Here is a 15,109-nt window from a genome sequence, read left to right on the forward strand (position 1 = left end):
CCCAACTGTTGTTTATGCCCTTATTTTCCTTTTTTTGTATCTATACCCACACAATTCCCAATGTTGGATATTTCTACGTGAATAAAGCAAGGATTGGTGCCTCTTGTGTAATTAGCACTCCATTGCTTTTGTGTATGTATGTGTGTTTTGTTTCTTTACTTAGTGGGACCCCTTAGGGGAAGGAATGATACTTTTCAGTTTGGTAACAGGTTGATAAATAGATTGGTGAATTCAACCTGTTTTTAACTTCATTCTTGAAGCAGATTCTCAGTACTGATCCAGCCCCTTTAAGGTAGTCCAGTTGAGATAACTGACTAAATTGGATTGAAAACACATGAAAAATGATGGGTTCTATGTTACTCATACACAGTAGCATCAACCTCTTCTGTCTCTACAATCTCTCAACAACCAAAGGAACCTTGCAATGTGGTGATAAAGCAAAGGCAATATCAAGAGTTTCTGATCAAGAGCCACTTTCTAGTTTTGGAAGGGAACCAGACCATCATTTCCAAAGTGTCTTAGGAAACAATGTTGAAGACTGTTCCTAATTATGCAAAGGAAAGGAAGGGGGTTTTCATGGTAAAGAAAAATCAAAGCAAGCAGGTTTCATAACTACTTGACAAGTCTTTAATGTGGTGATGTGCATTTCTTTTTCCTTTTTTGAGACAGTCTTGCTCTGTTGCCCAGGCTGGAGTGCAGTGGCAAGATCTCAGGTTACTGCAACCTCTGCCTCCCAGGTTCAGGTGATACTCCTGCCTTAGCCTCCCAAGTAGCTGGGATTACAGGCACCTGCCACCATGCCCAGCTAATTTTTGTGTTTTTAGTGGGGACAGGGTTTCACCGTGTTGAGACTTGGGAGGGATGGCTCCATGTTGGCTGGGCTGCTCTCGAACTCCTGACCTCACGTGATCCACCCGCCTTGGCCTCCCAACGTGCTGGGATTATAGGCAAGAGCCACTGCACCTGGCCAGTGATGTACATTTTCATCAGCACACAGAAAACATGCAGTTGTAGCTCTACTTTTTAGAAAATTTTGATTCCATGCCCCTCACCCTCACCTACAGAAAACTTTGAAAAGCTTTTCCTGAGGTGTCTACCTGGCTCACTCCCAGACTTCCTTGGGTCCCTGCCCAAAATGAGGACGGTTTCTCCAGCACACCATGATGTTCAGTGTCGAGAGCAGACACTTCTTTTGTTCACTCACGTATCCCCAATACTGGGAGCAGGCAATGCCTAGAAAGTTGTAGGTGACAGGTATTTGAGCCAGTTTCCTTAAAGGGAGTACGAAATACACAGAATTTCGTACTTCTCTCCCCTCACCTGACAAACATGTTACAGGGTAAGTTCTGCAGAAAAAGTGCAATGTTATGTGAGGTCCCAGCTATGCATCTGGCCTTCCCCTTCCAGATATTTAGTCTGACAATGCTGAGGTTTTACAATTGAACAGAACATTCAATTTTGCAATGTGTTCTTAGAAGGGCTTTGTAGCACGTGAGCTGGTCTTTAATTGGGAAGATGAAATTATAACTTAAAATATTAAATTCCCATAATCCTAATACCATATAACTTTTTAGTATCAAGATCATTTTTCCAAGTTATTACAGGCTTCATTATTTTAAAAGACTATGTAAGAATCCATCCATATTATGCCATAGCTTGTTAAATCAGTACCCTAATGGCAAGTGCTTGCTAATTCTTGATGCCAAGCATGGGTTTTGAACAGTCCGCAGTGGCAGTCCTCCAATGCTACTGATCATTATTATCCTGTTTCTCAGCTATAAAATGGGGAAGGTAACGGTAAGGTAGTATTTCTAACCCAGGCCTACCTGTCACATAGAACTATTTTCCTTTTATTGGGCTGAATTTCCAGGGTGGAATCTCAGGGTCAGGGTTGCCTGAGCTCAGGCGTTCAAGACCAGCCTGGGCAACATGGTGAAACCCCATCTGTACCAAAATTACAAAAAAAAACTAGCCAGGTGTGGTAGCACATGCTTGTGGTCTCAGCTACTCAGGAGGCTGAGGTGGGAGGATTGCTTGAGCCTAGAGGCAGAGGTTGCAGTGAGCAGGGATCGTACCACTGCACTCCAACCTGGATGACTGAGTGAGACCTCCCATCTCAAAAAAAATGTTTGTGTGTGTGTAACACAGTAATTAGATGGTAAGATCTGTGATGGAAGTAGCACATAGGAGGGCAGTTCTAATTCAGGCCAGCAAAGTTTCTTTGAGCAGGCAACTTCTGAGCTGTTACAAAAGATAAGGGTTAGCCAGTGGTGGGGAGGGGGAAGACAGACGAGGTAAAGAGAACTGCATGTGTAAAGGCACAAGCCAGACAGCACAGGTCTTACCACAATTTATTCCATGTGGCTTGAGACTAGGAGGCAGATTGCGGGAGGGGAGGTGTTGAGAAGGGGGATGGTGATAAAGAGGACAGCCGAGTAGGAAGAGCAGCAAGGAGACTAGTTAGAGGTTATTGCAAAAGTCCAAGTAAGATGCAGAAAGGGCCTAAGGTACCAGGGAAAAATTAATACAGAGAGGGAAGAGTGGAGGGGTTGACACGGTAAGTGGGGACTGAACAGGTCCTTGTGGACATCCAAGTACAGTTATGAGATGGCCATCTGTACCCACTCCCCTGGTGTTGAGGGGAGAAAATGAGTTAGAGATGAAGATCATGGAGCTGTGAGTGGAGTCTGAGGCCATGGATGAGGTCATCCAGGCAGCGAGCACAGAGAAAGAGGGTAGACAGGTGGAGGCATACAGGAAGAGTCAGCAAGGGAACCTGGAGTGCTCAGAGGAGAGCCGGTAGAGACTGTTGTCACAAAAACCACGAGGAATTTCAGAGTTGTTTATTACGACAGGGTCAGGGAAGGTTTGTATCCTGCCTCTACCTCCTTCAAGTGACACGATCTTGGGCGAATTAGTCAATCTTAAATTTCAGTTTCCCAATCGTGAGGAATAAATAATGTAATCTGTGTAAAGAACTTAGAAGGGAACCCAGTAAATGCTACATATATGCACACGTGCACACGCGTACACACACACACACACACCCCTCTTTCTGTAGAGCCAAATTCTGCAGAGGTGGAATACAATTAAGAATACAAAGGTGGCTGAGTGCAGCAGCTCAAGTCTGTAATCCCAGCACTTCGGGAGGCTGAAGCAAGAGGATCGCTTGTGCCCAGGAGTTTACGAACAGACTGAGCAACATAGGGAAACTCCCATCTCTACAAATAATTTAAAAATTAGCTGCAAAGTCTGAGCACTGTCCAAAGCCTCTACCCTCTACCAAAACCTGAAGCCAAAGCCCAGGGGGAAGCTTCCTTGGAGGCTGTAGACCTGGTTGGTTTGAAACTGGGAGTTTTCAATAAGGATTCCAGTGGATCTGCAAACTTAGAGGAACATGTAAAGATGGAGGGAAAAACCTAAAACCCTTTCTGATGATGGGGTTGAATTTCCTGTATTGTAGGAAGGCTTCCAGAGGAGAGAACAAGTGATTCAAGGGCAGTTGGAAGGTCTGGGATACTTCTCAGAGGTGGTGATACCACAGCAGCAGCTTCGTGCTGAGCAGCTATTTCCCAGGTAGAGAAAGGAGCAGGAAGAGTATGTGCCAGGCCTGGAACAAAGCCTGTTTCTGGGTGCCGCCCTCCCACAGCTCCATACCAACAAAACCAGCCTAAGTGGCCAAATTTGAATCCCGCAGTTCACTGGACCAGGGTGGGTACTTGTAACCTATAAGTGATTAGAGGAAAAAAGTTGCAATGGCAGTTGATTCTTTCTTGGGAACTTGAACATGGGGACAATGGATCCATTCATTATTGGGAATAAACGGGGAAGGAGGTGACATTAGCGGTACACAATGTGCGTGTTTAAGCTGTGAAGCAGCAAAAGTTTGAAGGAACCCAGCCAACTGTTAGAGAACGAATGTCTAGATGGGTGGCCTAAGATGGGCAGACAGGCTGTGTGTATCCTGATGCAAACTTTCTACTGCTTGCTGTCACTGGAGTGAAGCTCTATTCCTCGCTACCAAACCTGCCTGGAGTGAAGAACTTGTGTGTTTTGTGAGGCTGAGATGTAGGGTTTGTGGTGGGAGGTGGGGGTGGGGGCAGAAGTGGTAAGAAGAAACAGGAGAGGCCAGAGTAAATAGGATCTTATACCCCACATTCTGGAGGTGAGATTTTTGTCCTGATGATGAAGAGTCAGTAAACGGATTTTAGGCAGAGAAGGACTGCATGGCTGCTGGGAGATGGTATAGGACAGAAGCAGGAGACTGGGAGGCTGGTGGGAGGACAAAGTCCAAGTGAAAAAAAATTAGTGTCCTAAGCCAGAAGAGAGAAGGTAGAGTGTGACAGATTCTAGAATCCTTTTAAGAGCTGGGAAAGACCAGACTTAGTGAGCAGCTGGGGAAACAGATAAGGTCTTAACCTACTATGGAGTAAACCAAGTGGGTCACAACTGCTTGACAATTGAGCAAGATGCTCAAAGGCCAGCATATCCAACCATTCCCAGTGGTCCCACTGGCCATTTTAAACACCACTGAGGACACTAAGGTCCAGATGGGTCAGTATTAGGAACCCCAGACCGGCTTTTTGGTGGGCAGAAGGGCCAGGATATCTTCCTGAGAAAACACAAACCATCCCATCTCAGAGCAGGTTGGGATCCAATCTCTTTATTGTCAGGGTCCCCTCCCTGTATTCCCTCCCCCCCGGCCCCCGCCAAACCTATAGAAAAACCCCAAGCCTGGGAGTGTCCTGGGGAGAGGAGGCAGAGTGCTCTACCCTCTGGCCCGGGCAGTGCAGATAGGGAGGGTTCACGGGGAAGGAGTAGGCCAGTAACTCCACCTGCAGAGGACACAGCACTGGCTGGGATGCGTTGCGGGAGGAGGCACCTGCTGCCAGCTTTCCTCTGGTACCCGCTGGGGGGTGGCATCCAGGGATGGGTGCCCGACTTGAGGCCTAGGGCAGTAATGCCCTTCTCCTGCTGGCCATTGCTCCTGTCAGGCTGAGGAAGAGAGAGACAAAGAAGAGACTAAGGCTGAGAGAGAGACCCTGGTGCTCTTGATAACAGGAGTAGGGAAGAAAGGGTGCAATGATGCCTGCAGACAGAGAGATTCTTGCACTCTGGCTGTGGCCTCATAATTTCCTGGCCACGTAACCTTGGGCAAGTCTCATCCATTCTCTGAACCTCCATTTCCTCACCTTAGCCCATGTAACTCACGTGTGAATCATTTTAACAAGGTTTAGTAAGCCCCAAGCACAAAGAGGTGTGGCAGGATGGCTGGATATGGAGGTTTGTTTGCCTCCCAGGGAAAACAAATCAAAACGTTCCAAGAGGAAGATTACCTATGTTGAATTTTCTAAAGCTGTTCTGGAAGCCTTTGCTGGTGGGATCTTACTACAGCATAAATGTGTCATCTATCCAGACTCCTCCCTTTCTCCACCCAAGCCACCCCAAGAGAAAGGGTCAGAGAGTAGGCAGAGCTAGGTTCTGCCTGGCTTTCCTTTAAGGTAGAGCAGAATAGGTGGTGAACAGTGGCCAGAGAGTAGGCTTTGAAGCCACACACAACTGGGCTGAAATCCAGGCTCCATCAGTTACTACCTTATCTCCCTTCATCCTTTAGTGTCTGTTTCCACATCTGTTATATTGGTACAATCATAAGCTTGTGGGATTGAAGATGAAATCAGATAAAGCAGGGGCAGCTCCTGTCACACAGGGCATTTCCTCCCTATTAAAGAATCAAGTCCCCGCCCCTAAGCCTGACACATATGGCCCTTCACAATTATCACCCTCTGATGATAAGCAGAGTCCTCTACCAACTAAGAGGGCACTGCAGCCAAAGGAGGCTCTTGGCCTCACCATATACCAGGGACTGTCACAGCTCTGTAGGGCTAAGGCCATTCTTCTGAAACTCTTCTCCCTCAATAACTAGCAGGCTCAGCTACACATCATGTCTTCCATGACCTGGCTTTGCTCTATAGTTATCCTGCTCACACTAGGTGGTAATGGCTTATATCCTCCTCTACCAGACTAGGAGCTCCTCAAGGGTAGAGACAGGCAACAGGGCTGAGTGTGCTGAGAGAAGGAACCCTTGGTAGGTGGGACTGGGTGGCCCATCTATGGTACCTGCTTCCTCAGCCTGGCAAGCCCCAGGCATGAAAGGATGTGGTGGGATGGCTAGATATGGGGGGGACTTCATTCTTGGGCACAGTCAGTGCTACCTGGCCAGGTATGCTTCATGATACTTCCTGCCCAACCCAGGGAAAAGGCACAACCTCCACTTCACTGCTTCCCCACCCCCTACCCATCAGGACAGGATCCTTGTACCTGCTTACTGCAAGGCCCCATCGTCCGCGTCTGTGTCCTGGCTGTGTTCCTGATGAGGAGGTAAGAGAGATCACACATCACTCATTGCCAGCGCTGAGTCCTGCCCTGAGCCATTTGTCCAGAAAGATTTCAGGGCCCAGAGAGCATCTAGACGACATAGTCAGAAAGAGGCAGAAACAGCCAAGGGGAATAACTATGGGACCAGCCAAGAAAGCTGGCTTGGGAACTTGGGAAAGTGGTCTGAGGGCCCCACAGAAAAGAGACGGGCCAGTCAAGGGAGTTTTGGGAGTGGAGGAGGCCCATTTTTGTGCATAGAGAGCTTGCAGTGGAGAAGGCGGAAAGCCTCACAGACTGGTGAGCTCCCCATCTTTGGGGGGACACCTAAACCTTTCTTTTTTTTTTTTTTTGAGACAGAGTTTTGCTCTCGTTGCCCAGGCTGGAGTGCAATGGTGCGATCTTGGTTCACCACAACCTCTGCCTCCGGGGTTTAAGCGATTCTCCTGCCTCTGCCTCCTGAGTAGCTGGGATTACAGGCATGTGCCCCCATGCCTGGCTAATTTTGTATTTTTAGTAGAGACAGGGTTTCTCCATGTTGGGCAGGATGGTCTTGAACTCCCAACCTCAGGTGATTCTCCCACCTCAGCCTCCCAAAATGCTGGGATTACAGGCGTGAGCCACAGCGCCTGGCCCATCTAAGTCTTTGTTAGGGCCTTTATGGACACTGCTATGCCTGAGAAAGTAAAAGGATAAGGCTAGGCTCAAAAGAGAGATGAGCTAGGCGTAAGGCAGACCTCTTAACTGTCATGGCCATAAGCCTATCTGTTCTCATGACAGAACCCAGTAGGGATGAAAAAGAGAAAGTGCAGACCCAGTAAGTCAGTCTGGGCTCCAACCCTGGCTCAGTCCCTATGAGCTGAAGCCTGAGCACACCACTGAGCCTCAGTTTCCTCACAGGGTAAAATGTGGGAACAGAATACTTGCATCGCACAGGGCTCCTGTTAAGGTTATGTAAAGTTGAGAGTATGGTCTGGGTCTGGTGCTCAATGAGAGTTCATTAAATAAATAAGCAGCAAGTGTACAACCCGTATCCCACAAACTCAGAGTTTGGTATACCCTCCCCTCAACATAAGCTGCTTGTCAAATGGCCTCCCAGCTTCAGCCTGAATAGTTCTAGTAACAGGCGGGGAGCTCACCCCCTTATGAGACAGCTTGCTTCATGCTTGAGCAGCAATGGATTTTAGAAAATTCTCATGCGGAGGTGACACCCACCTCCCTGCGGTGGCCTCCCCGAGCCTCCCCAGCCCTGTTCTGAAGCTCTGCAGGCTGTGTGTGCTCCCTTATGTCCAAATCTCCCCTTCTCCAACTCGTGGAAAACAAAGGGCACAATGTGCCTAGGCTTGGGAGATGTCTGCCCTAGGCATCAGTGGGACTTCTGATGGTGTCTGAGATGGCAAGTGCCCCCTGCTCATTCTTGGAACCCCTGGGAAGGAGAGAAGGGGGAGCTCACAGTGGGGGCAAGCAGCTCAGAGGCTGCCCCTTCCCCTGTTGCCCTCCTGAGAGTAGGAGTGCAGTCGAGTCCCAGTCGTGCTCCTATCCAGGCCCTCACCAGCTCTTCCTCACTATGTGTCAGCAGCCCCTCCTCATCGCCGTCGTCTCGAGTCCGTGCTTCTCCCTGGGGCAGGCCTGCCTCAGAAGTCGTGTTCTCTTGGGGGACTGGTGGCCGACTGCTGCCACTGCCACCACCACTGCTGCCACCGCCGCTGCCGCCGCCGCCGCCGCTGCCACCACCACCACCACCGCTGCCGCCACCACCATCACCTTTCTTCTTGCCATCTTAAAGGGAAGGGGTGGAGGAGAGGGGAATAAAACTCAGCCTGGGACAGCTGCCTAGGGCAGCACCTTAGTGGAAGCTGGCCTCAGCATGGATCTGCAGGGTCACTCTAGCTCCTCTCTCCCAGGTACTATCCTCCCCATGCTCTGCCCTGTGCCCTGGTCATGGAGGTGGGTGAGAATCCTCAGAGGCTGACCTGGATTGGCCTTCTGCTCCGCAGCGATCTGCTCCAAGCGGCTCAGCAGGGCGTCAATATTGGACTTGATCTGTGTCAGCTCCGTCTTGATGGCCTGAAGCTCACTGCTCTTTACTGAAAGTGGAGGGGAGACAGGGCTGTTACCTAGGAGGCTGAAGGCCTGACACTAGCACAAAACCTCAGCCCTGTTCTTTCAATTAGGAAGGCAGTTATTTTTTGTTTTTTTCCCCTGCTCAGGAAAAAGGCCTCACACTTCTGAACCTGGCTATCTTGTCTCCCAATCTCTCAGCTCTGAAAGGGACAGCGGACAGATTGGAGCACAGGTGTGTATGTGTGGTGTGCTCTTCTGTGTGCACTTGAGCAAGAACATGTGTTTTTCACAGTCCGAATCCCTGGGTGCTAAGTCAAGCAGTATGTGTACACCGGAGTGAATGTGGAGTAGTGGGCCTGTGTAGACCTGTCCTTATCCTTACTAGAGGAAAGATGGCACCATCCCCTCACTGGGTACCACATCCCAGCACTGGACTCTTTGTGCCCAACCCACCCCCTCTTCCTAAAACATCAGCTGTTTCCTCTTAGAAATGCATGAAAATACTCACTTGGCTGTGTTAGAGCAGCAGAACTGTGGAAGATTTGTTCTTTTATCTATTTCCCAATGTATAAAAATGTGATTCTATTATTTTGCTAATGATAAAAATGCAAATTACTTAGGAAGATGATACAGTCACTTACACTTAATCTTGGCTGAGCTGGTGGTGATGGCTGTGGAGCGGGCAAAGAGCTTGACAGGTATGTTAGTTTTGACACGCCGGACCAAAGGAACTGTGACCCGGGGTCGCTTCACAGGGACTGCCCTGGGCACTGGCACGGGTGACAGACGGCCCCGGTAGTCGAAGAGCCTGTGAGGGCAGATGGGCCAGAGGCTGCAGCATGGCTTGTGGCCACCAGGGGGTATTGCAGCTCCAGCTCCAAATGTGTGTGGCTGCTGAGGGGCTGCGAGGCCTGCACTACACACCTCTGCCTGCTCCCACCAAGCCCTGGAGTGAAGAGGAAGGGCTTTCTGGAGCCTAATGGCTGCTGGGATTCTCACTACATCCATCTCAACCAGCCAGGAGAAATATGGGCAGGCAAGGCAGCAGGTAGTGTTTATACCCCATTCAAAAGAGGAGACATTCCTAGATCCCCCAATACCCAGACCTGCTCTATTACATGACCTGGTTTCTGCTTGGTCAACTGCCACCCCAACCTCTGCTCAGAGTTTGCAGATCTCGAAGCAGCACAAATCCCCAGCTAGGAATAAGAGCAATATCGGAGTAGGGTCAACTGAGACTGTCTGAGCCTCAGTTTCCCCATATGCCAAATGAGGGCGGCTACCCAAATTCAGTGTCCACCCAAGGGCACAGCATAAAAGAATTCAGTTAAAAACACACTTTTAAAAGGCGTAATAGATGCGAGGTTAGGGTACCAAGACCCTCAACTCACGAGCCCATGACCTCAGAGGGGTAAGACTGAACTCTAAGCCCTTTCCTGATTCGACCTCCTTAATCACCATACCCTTCGTGCTCCATTCCAGAGACAAAGGGCAGAGGCCTGGTAGAATATCAAGGTTGGACAGCTCAATCAGAGCCCCCCAGGGCTCCCGGGCTGTGTGCTGCCCCCCAACCAAAGTCATCTCCCAGCCTTCTCCAGGAGGGCTTCTTTTCCAGCTGACCAGGCAGAAACTGAGTAGGCTGAGAAGCAGTCTCTCCCGCATCTGTTGCTATCACCTTTTTCAGGGAATTGCAGCCCTAGGGGGTATACTTTGGATCAATTTTCCTGACAACAGCCAGAAAATCTGCCATCACTTGGCAAAAGCCCCCATTCCTTGGTGCTCCTTTGTTCAGGGAGCCCTCTCTGGAGGTGGTGAGGGCTGCGGATGGAGAATCTCTGGGAATGAATCCAATCCCAGACCCTGCATTTCTGCCCCACCAAGGGGAGGGGACGGCTCTGGCCTTGGTCAGAATCACTGAACCACAGAATCCCAGAGTTGGAGGAACCCGGAGAGATCACTTGGTACAAGCCCATTTACAAACTGGGAAGGAAATTTGCCCAAGGTCACTTAATCCATTCAGCGGCAGAGCAGAGATTAGCACCTACATCTTCTGACTCCCAGGCTAAGGCACTTTTCACACTATAACGGCTGTCTCCTGAAACGATTTGGGGGGGTGGGGGGACAACTGATGCTCAGAGGTACTATTCTTCTTGGGCTGCCCGGGGTAGGCTAAGCTACAGGAAAGCAGAGAAGCAGAAGCAGAAGCAGAAGCAGGGAGGAGGAGAGATTTATGTTAGTCCCCACTATGATTTTTACTCAAGAATGTGGCTAATTCTGTTGTAGCTGGAGCCCACAGCCTCAGGGCTAGAGGCTGGGTAGGGCTTGGGAGTGGAGGGTAGGCCACAGCCTGTAAGGGACTAATTAAACTTACAAATGGCTGCTGACCTCTTGTCTCTAAATACAAACCCAAGAGGCTTAGAGCTCTGGGGTTCCTACCAGCTGCCTGGGCACCTCACAGAGGGAAAGACTCAAACTCCCTGCTGAACCACAAGTTCAGCACTGTAATACACAACCAGTGCTGAACCCTGCTGTGTATTACAACTGGTCACATTTATATAGCTCTTGGCTGTACAATCTCCTTGAATCTCACCCGAGGACAAGGAGGAAAAAGGACAGTTAGCATGGTAGACAGTGCGGTATGGGGTAAGAGCTCTGGCCTGGGCACCTGCAGAACAGGACCCCAGTCTCAGCTCTGCCACTGACTAGTGGAGCAACCCTGGGCAAATGCCTGGCCATACCTCTGGGCTTTGGTTCTCATTTGGAGAACTGAGTGGGCTGCATCAACAATCTCTCAGGACCCTTCCAGCTTGGCTGTTTCACGCCTGGGCACGCCCCTCCCCTGCTCACCTGTCGTAGAAGTCGTCCCGGTAGTAATCATAGTCAAAGATGTAGCCACTGGGGAAACAAAGGGGAGAGGGCTGGAGCTTAGGGACGGCCACTCAGCCCACTCTCCACAGGCCCTCAACTCCAAACATCTCCCCAACTTCTAGACTCAGCACACTGTCACACCAGCATTTACTCCCTCCGTGGAAAGAGGGAGACGTCCCACCCAGACAGACAGACTGCCCCACCTGTATATGGCAGATGCTGCTCTCTTTAGTCCCTTGGGTCTGTCAGGCTTAGGCTCTCCAGCCATGTTGATGTCTATGTAGAGAGAGAAGGCAGAGTTGGAATGCTGGCATGATAGTAGTGTGTCCACACACATCACCCTCATGTACACACATAGCAATTCATGTGCTTACATGATATACACATAGATTCATGGATTTTGCTTATGTTGCCAACAAAGGTCTTCATACATCTAGTCTTCAAACATTAGACTCATATCCAGATATCATATGGATATGCCTGTTTACATGTCCACTTTCAGATACATCCATGCATGCTCACAAATGTGTCACACACACACACACACACACACACACACACACACACACACACACTATGTAGAGTATTCCTATATGCATTTTCAAATACACTCATGTAAATGCATAATACATACACCAGGTACATGGGAACATATACATAGAGCCACCCTCACACACACATTTACATATCCAGGTAAGAAAGTCACACACAAGTAACATGTACTCTCAAGTACGCTCAGTATACACAACTGCCCACATGCAAGAGAGCCAATGCACATTCACATGGATGTTCTAGCATACACCTTCATGCCTAGAATGGTGCTTAGTGCATGAAAAGTTCTCAGTAAATATTTTGTAAATGAATATATGCATATCTGCGATATATTCAAGTATTCTTGAATGTATCTCAAAACGCCCATTCTCTCAAACACATTACACCTATACATACAAAGGTATGCATCCACGTATCTCCACATGTTCAGTCACATCCATATACTTCTTGTTCAGGAAAAAACATATAGACATCCCTTTTCAAACATACACATATACACAGAAGTGCACACACACAAATGCTGGACATACTTCAAGAGAGACCACTAGAACAGTTATATCACATGGACATGACACGAAAGCCAAGGGTATTCACTTTGTCTTGTGCTCCCAGCCCCTCCTGCTCGCTCTCAGAAAGGGTTCTAAACTAAGTCATCTGTACCTGGTGTAACAGGCTATTCTAGGCCACTCTGTTCTCTTTCTCTGGAGAATCTGCATTTTAACTGGAGCTGTAAAGCCTGTCACTAAGAAGCTCTGAGAAAGCACGGACAGGTCAGAAGTGTTTTCCAGAGGCTTCTAAAATTCTTCCGTATAGGGATTAATTTTATAACTACTGAAAACTTACATAGTTTATAAACTGATAAAATCTTAGAGCAGTGGTAGCAGTGAGAGAAACAGAGAAGGGGGTTAAAGAGGAGAATTACATAGTGAGAGCAGCTACTCTAACTCTAGAGAATACAGTGGAGAGAGGCTTACCCAGGGTCTGCCCGGCCAGCACCCGCCCATTCTCTCCCAGCACAGCTGCCCGGGCATGGCGCTCGTTGGAGTACTGAACAAAGGCATAGCCCTTGTGCACAGAACAGCCAGCCACACGGCCATACTTAGAGAAGATGGTCTCCACATCTGACTTCTTCACCAGAGCTGTGTTGAGGTTTCCAATGAAGACTCGAGAGTTGATGGACTTGGGGTCATTCTTGTTGGTTACATTACTTGCCTGAATCTTCAAGGACATGGTGCCCACCTGAAGAAAGAGAGCCTCTGTGAAGTTGGGTCCCTGAGCTGGGCTCAAGGACTGCCTATGGCCCATATCCTGGCTAAATGAATTGCTTCTTACCTTCCTTAACCCTTACAGCATCCAGCCTACCTGTTTCTGCATCTTATTATGCTGACCTCGTGCCAGGTGCTTTACATACATTCTCTTATTTGGTACTCATATGATATGCAGAACTACAACATTTTACAAGGGAGAAATCTCACATTCAGAGAGACCACAATGTTAGTGAATGGCAGGGCTGGGATCTGCCCCCTGATTTGCTTGACTCTAATTCTTTTGAGTCTACTCCTTTAATGCTCATCTGAAATGTTATCCTATTCAGGATCTAAATTTGAAGATCTTTAATGCAGAACCATCGTCACATGGTAATTGCAAGTGATGTTTACTCTAGATCACCACCATATGTTGAAAATTGCACGGTCTGGGCACCATGGCTCATGCCTGTAATCCCAGCACTTTGGGAGGCCGAGGCAGGTGCATCACCTGAGGTCAGGAATTCGAGGCCACCCAGGCCAACATGGTGAAACCCTGTCTCTACTAAAAATACAAAAAATTAGCTGGGTGTGGTGGCAGGCACCTGTAGTCCCAGCTACTCAAGAGGTTGAGGCAGGAAAATTGCTTGAACCCGGGAGGTAGAGGTTGCAGTGATCTGAGATTGCAGCACTGCACTCCAGTCTGGGCGACAGAGCAAGGCTCTGTCTCAAAAGAAAAAAAAAAGAAAAGGAAAAGAAAATTACTTACTCTGATCCAGACACAGACCTAGCTATAACTGTCTGAATTGGTACCAGCCATTTTGAAAAACGTTATGTTAGCTAAGCCTGATATGGTTTGAATTTGTGTCCAAACCCAAATCTCATGTCTAATTGTAATCCCCAGTGTTGGAGGTGAGGCCTGGTGGGAGGTGACTGGATCATGGTGACTGAAATCATGGATATCCCCCTTGGTGCTGCTCTCGTGATAGTGAGTGAGTGAGTGCTCGTGAGATCTGCTTATTTAGAAGTGTAGAGCACCTCCCACCATCTCTTTTCCTCCTGCTCTGGCCATGTGAAGATGTGCCTATGTCCCCTTCACCTTCCACTATGATTCTAAGTTTCCTAGGGCCTCCCGAGAAGCAGAAGCCTGTACAGCCTCTAGAACTGAGTCAATTAGACTTCTTTTCATTATAAATTAACCAGTCTCAGTTATTTCTTTGTAACAGTGCAAGAATGGACAAATACAAAGCCTTACCAGGCACTCACTGTGGGCTAAGGTGGCATACAATACTGAACAATCCCAAGATTCCACAAGTGAATGTTATTATTACTCATATTTTACTAGAAACTGTACAACAAGTTCATTAACTTACTAGTAATGAGCATCCAAACCCAGGTCAGTCTGTCCCTAAAGTCTATTTCTTTCAACTTTATCGTTTTGCTTCCCAGAGCTAAAGCCAATTTAGATACTACAGAAAGTCAGCCCATTCACCTAAGAACTATTTTTAATGAATTTATTTTTTAGTTACCCATATTAATACTCATTCAAATTTGGTTCTGCTTGGCTTAGAGATGAGACTGCACCTACCCTTGGCTCTCTATACTCTGGCCAGGTCTTTTACCCCAAAGGGCTATACAAATGTTTCCCGGTTTACAGCTGGGCATGGGCTCCAAGGGGAAAGGGGAAAACAGAGAAACTCAATTTCAGTAGGAAAAGCCAAAAGTTAAGCCTTGGCATTCACAGTTCCCAGCCCAGTCTCCTGCTCATTGGTATGGGTTGATGCTGCTCCCTTTTGGAACCCTCCTATCTCAATACTCTAACCCTAAGGCCATTTCAGAAGGTGATAAAAGACTCCAAATAGCATATATAAAACTTTCATCAGTATGCCAGCCTATTTACCTAATACTTTGGGAAGGGGGGGTTTCTTTTCAGTGAACTGGAGAAGATATATCTGTATCTCTTATCCCAATAGGGGATAAGAGACTGTTTTCTCCTAAATCCTCCTAGC

General features: G+C 48.2%; 1 protein-coding gene across 7 annotated transcripts in view; it reads right to left on the reverse strand.

Moving 5' to 3' along the window:
* Positions 1-4,637: 4,637 nt before the first annotated feature.
* RALY (RALY heterogeneous nuclear ribonucleoprotein) overlaps positions 4,638-15,109 on the reverse strand; it is an 87,141-nt gene continuing 76,669 nt past the window's right edge. For 2 of the 7 annotated variants that reach the window (XM_032295210.1, XM_032295211.1), the window contains exons 3-9: positions 12,831-13,095; positions 11,508-11,580; positions 11,284-11,331; positions 9,078-9,244; positions 8,346-8,459; positions 7,875-8,151; positions 6,986-7,842 (exon numbers count right to left, since the gene is read on the reverse strand). In XM_032295210.1, the coding sequence (XP_032151101.1) occupies positions 7,710-7,842; positions 7,875-8,151; positions 8,346-8,459; positions 9,078-9,244; positions 11,284-11,331; positions 11,508-11,580; positions 12,831-13,086 (1,068 nt within the window). In that variant the 5' untranslated portion in view covers positions 13,087-13,095 and the 3' untranslated portion in view covers positions 6,986-7,709. Of the gene's footprint in view, positions 4,996-6,318; positions 6,368-6,981; positions 7,843-7,874; positions 8,152-8,345; positions 8,460-9,077; positions 9,245-11,283; positions 11,332-11,507; positions 11,581-12,830; positions 13,096-15,109 lie in introns of those variants that run through there. The other 5 variants (XM_032295215.1, XM_032295216.1, XM_032295212.1 and 2 more) reach the window with 5 other exon arrangements.

This window comes from Sapajus apella, unplaced genomic scaffold (genome assembly GCF_009761245.1).
Source record: "Sapajus apella isolate SASKATOON/1434 unplaced genomic scaffold, GSC_monkey_1.0 scaffold33, whole genome shotgun sequence".
In the NCBI taxonomy this organism is placed as follows: domain Eukaryota; kingdom Metazoa; phylum Chordata; class Mammalia; order Primates; family Cebidae; genus Sapajus; species Sapajus apella.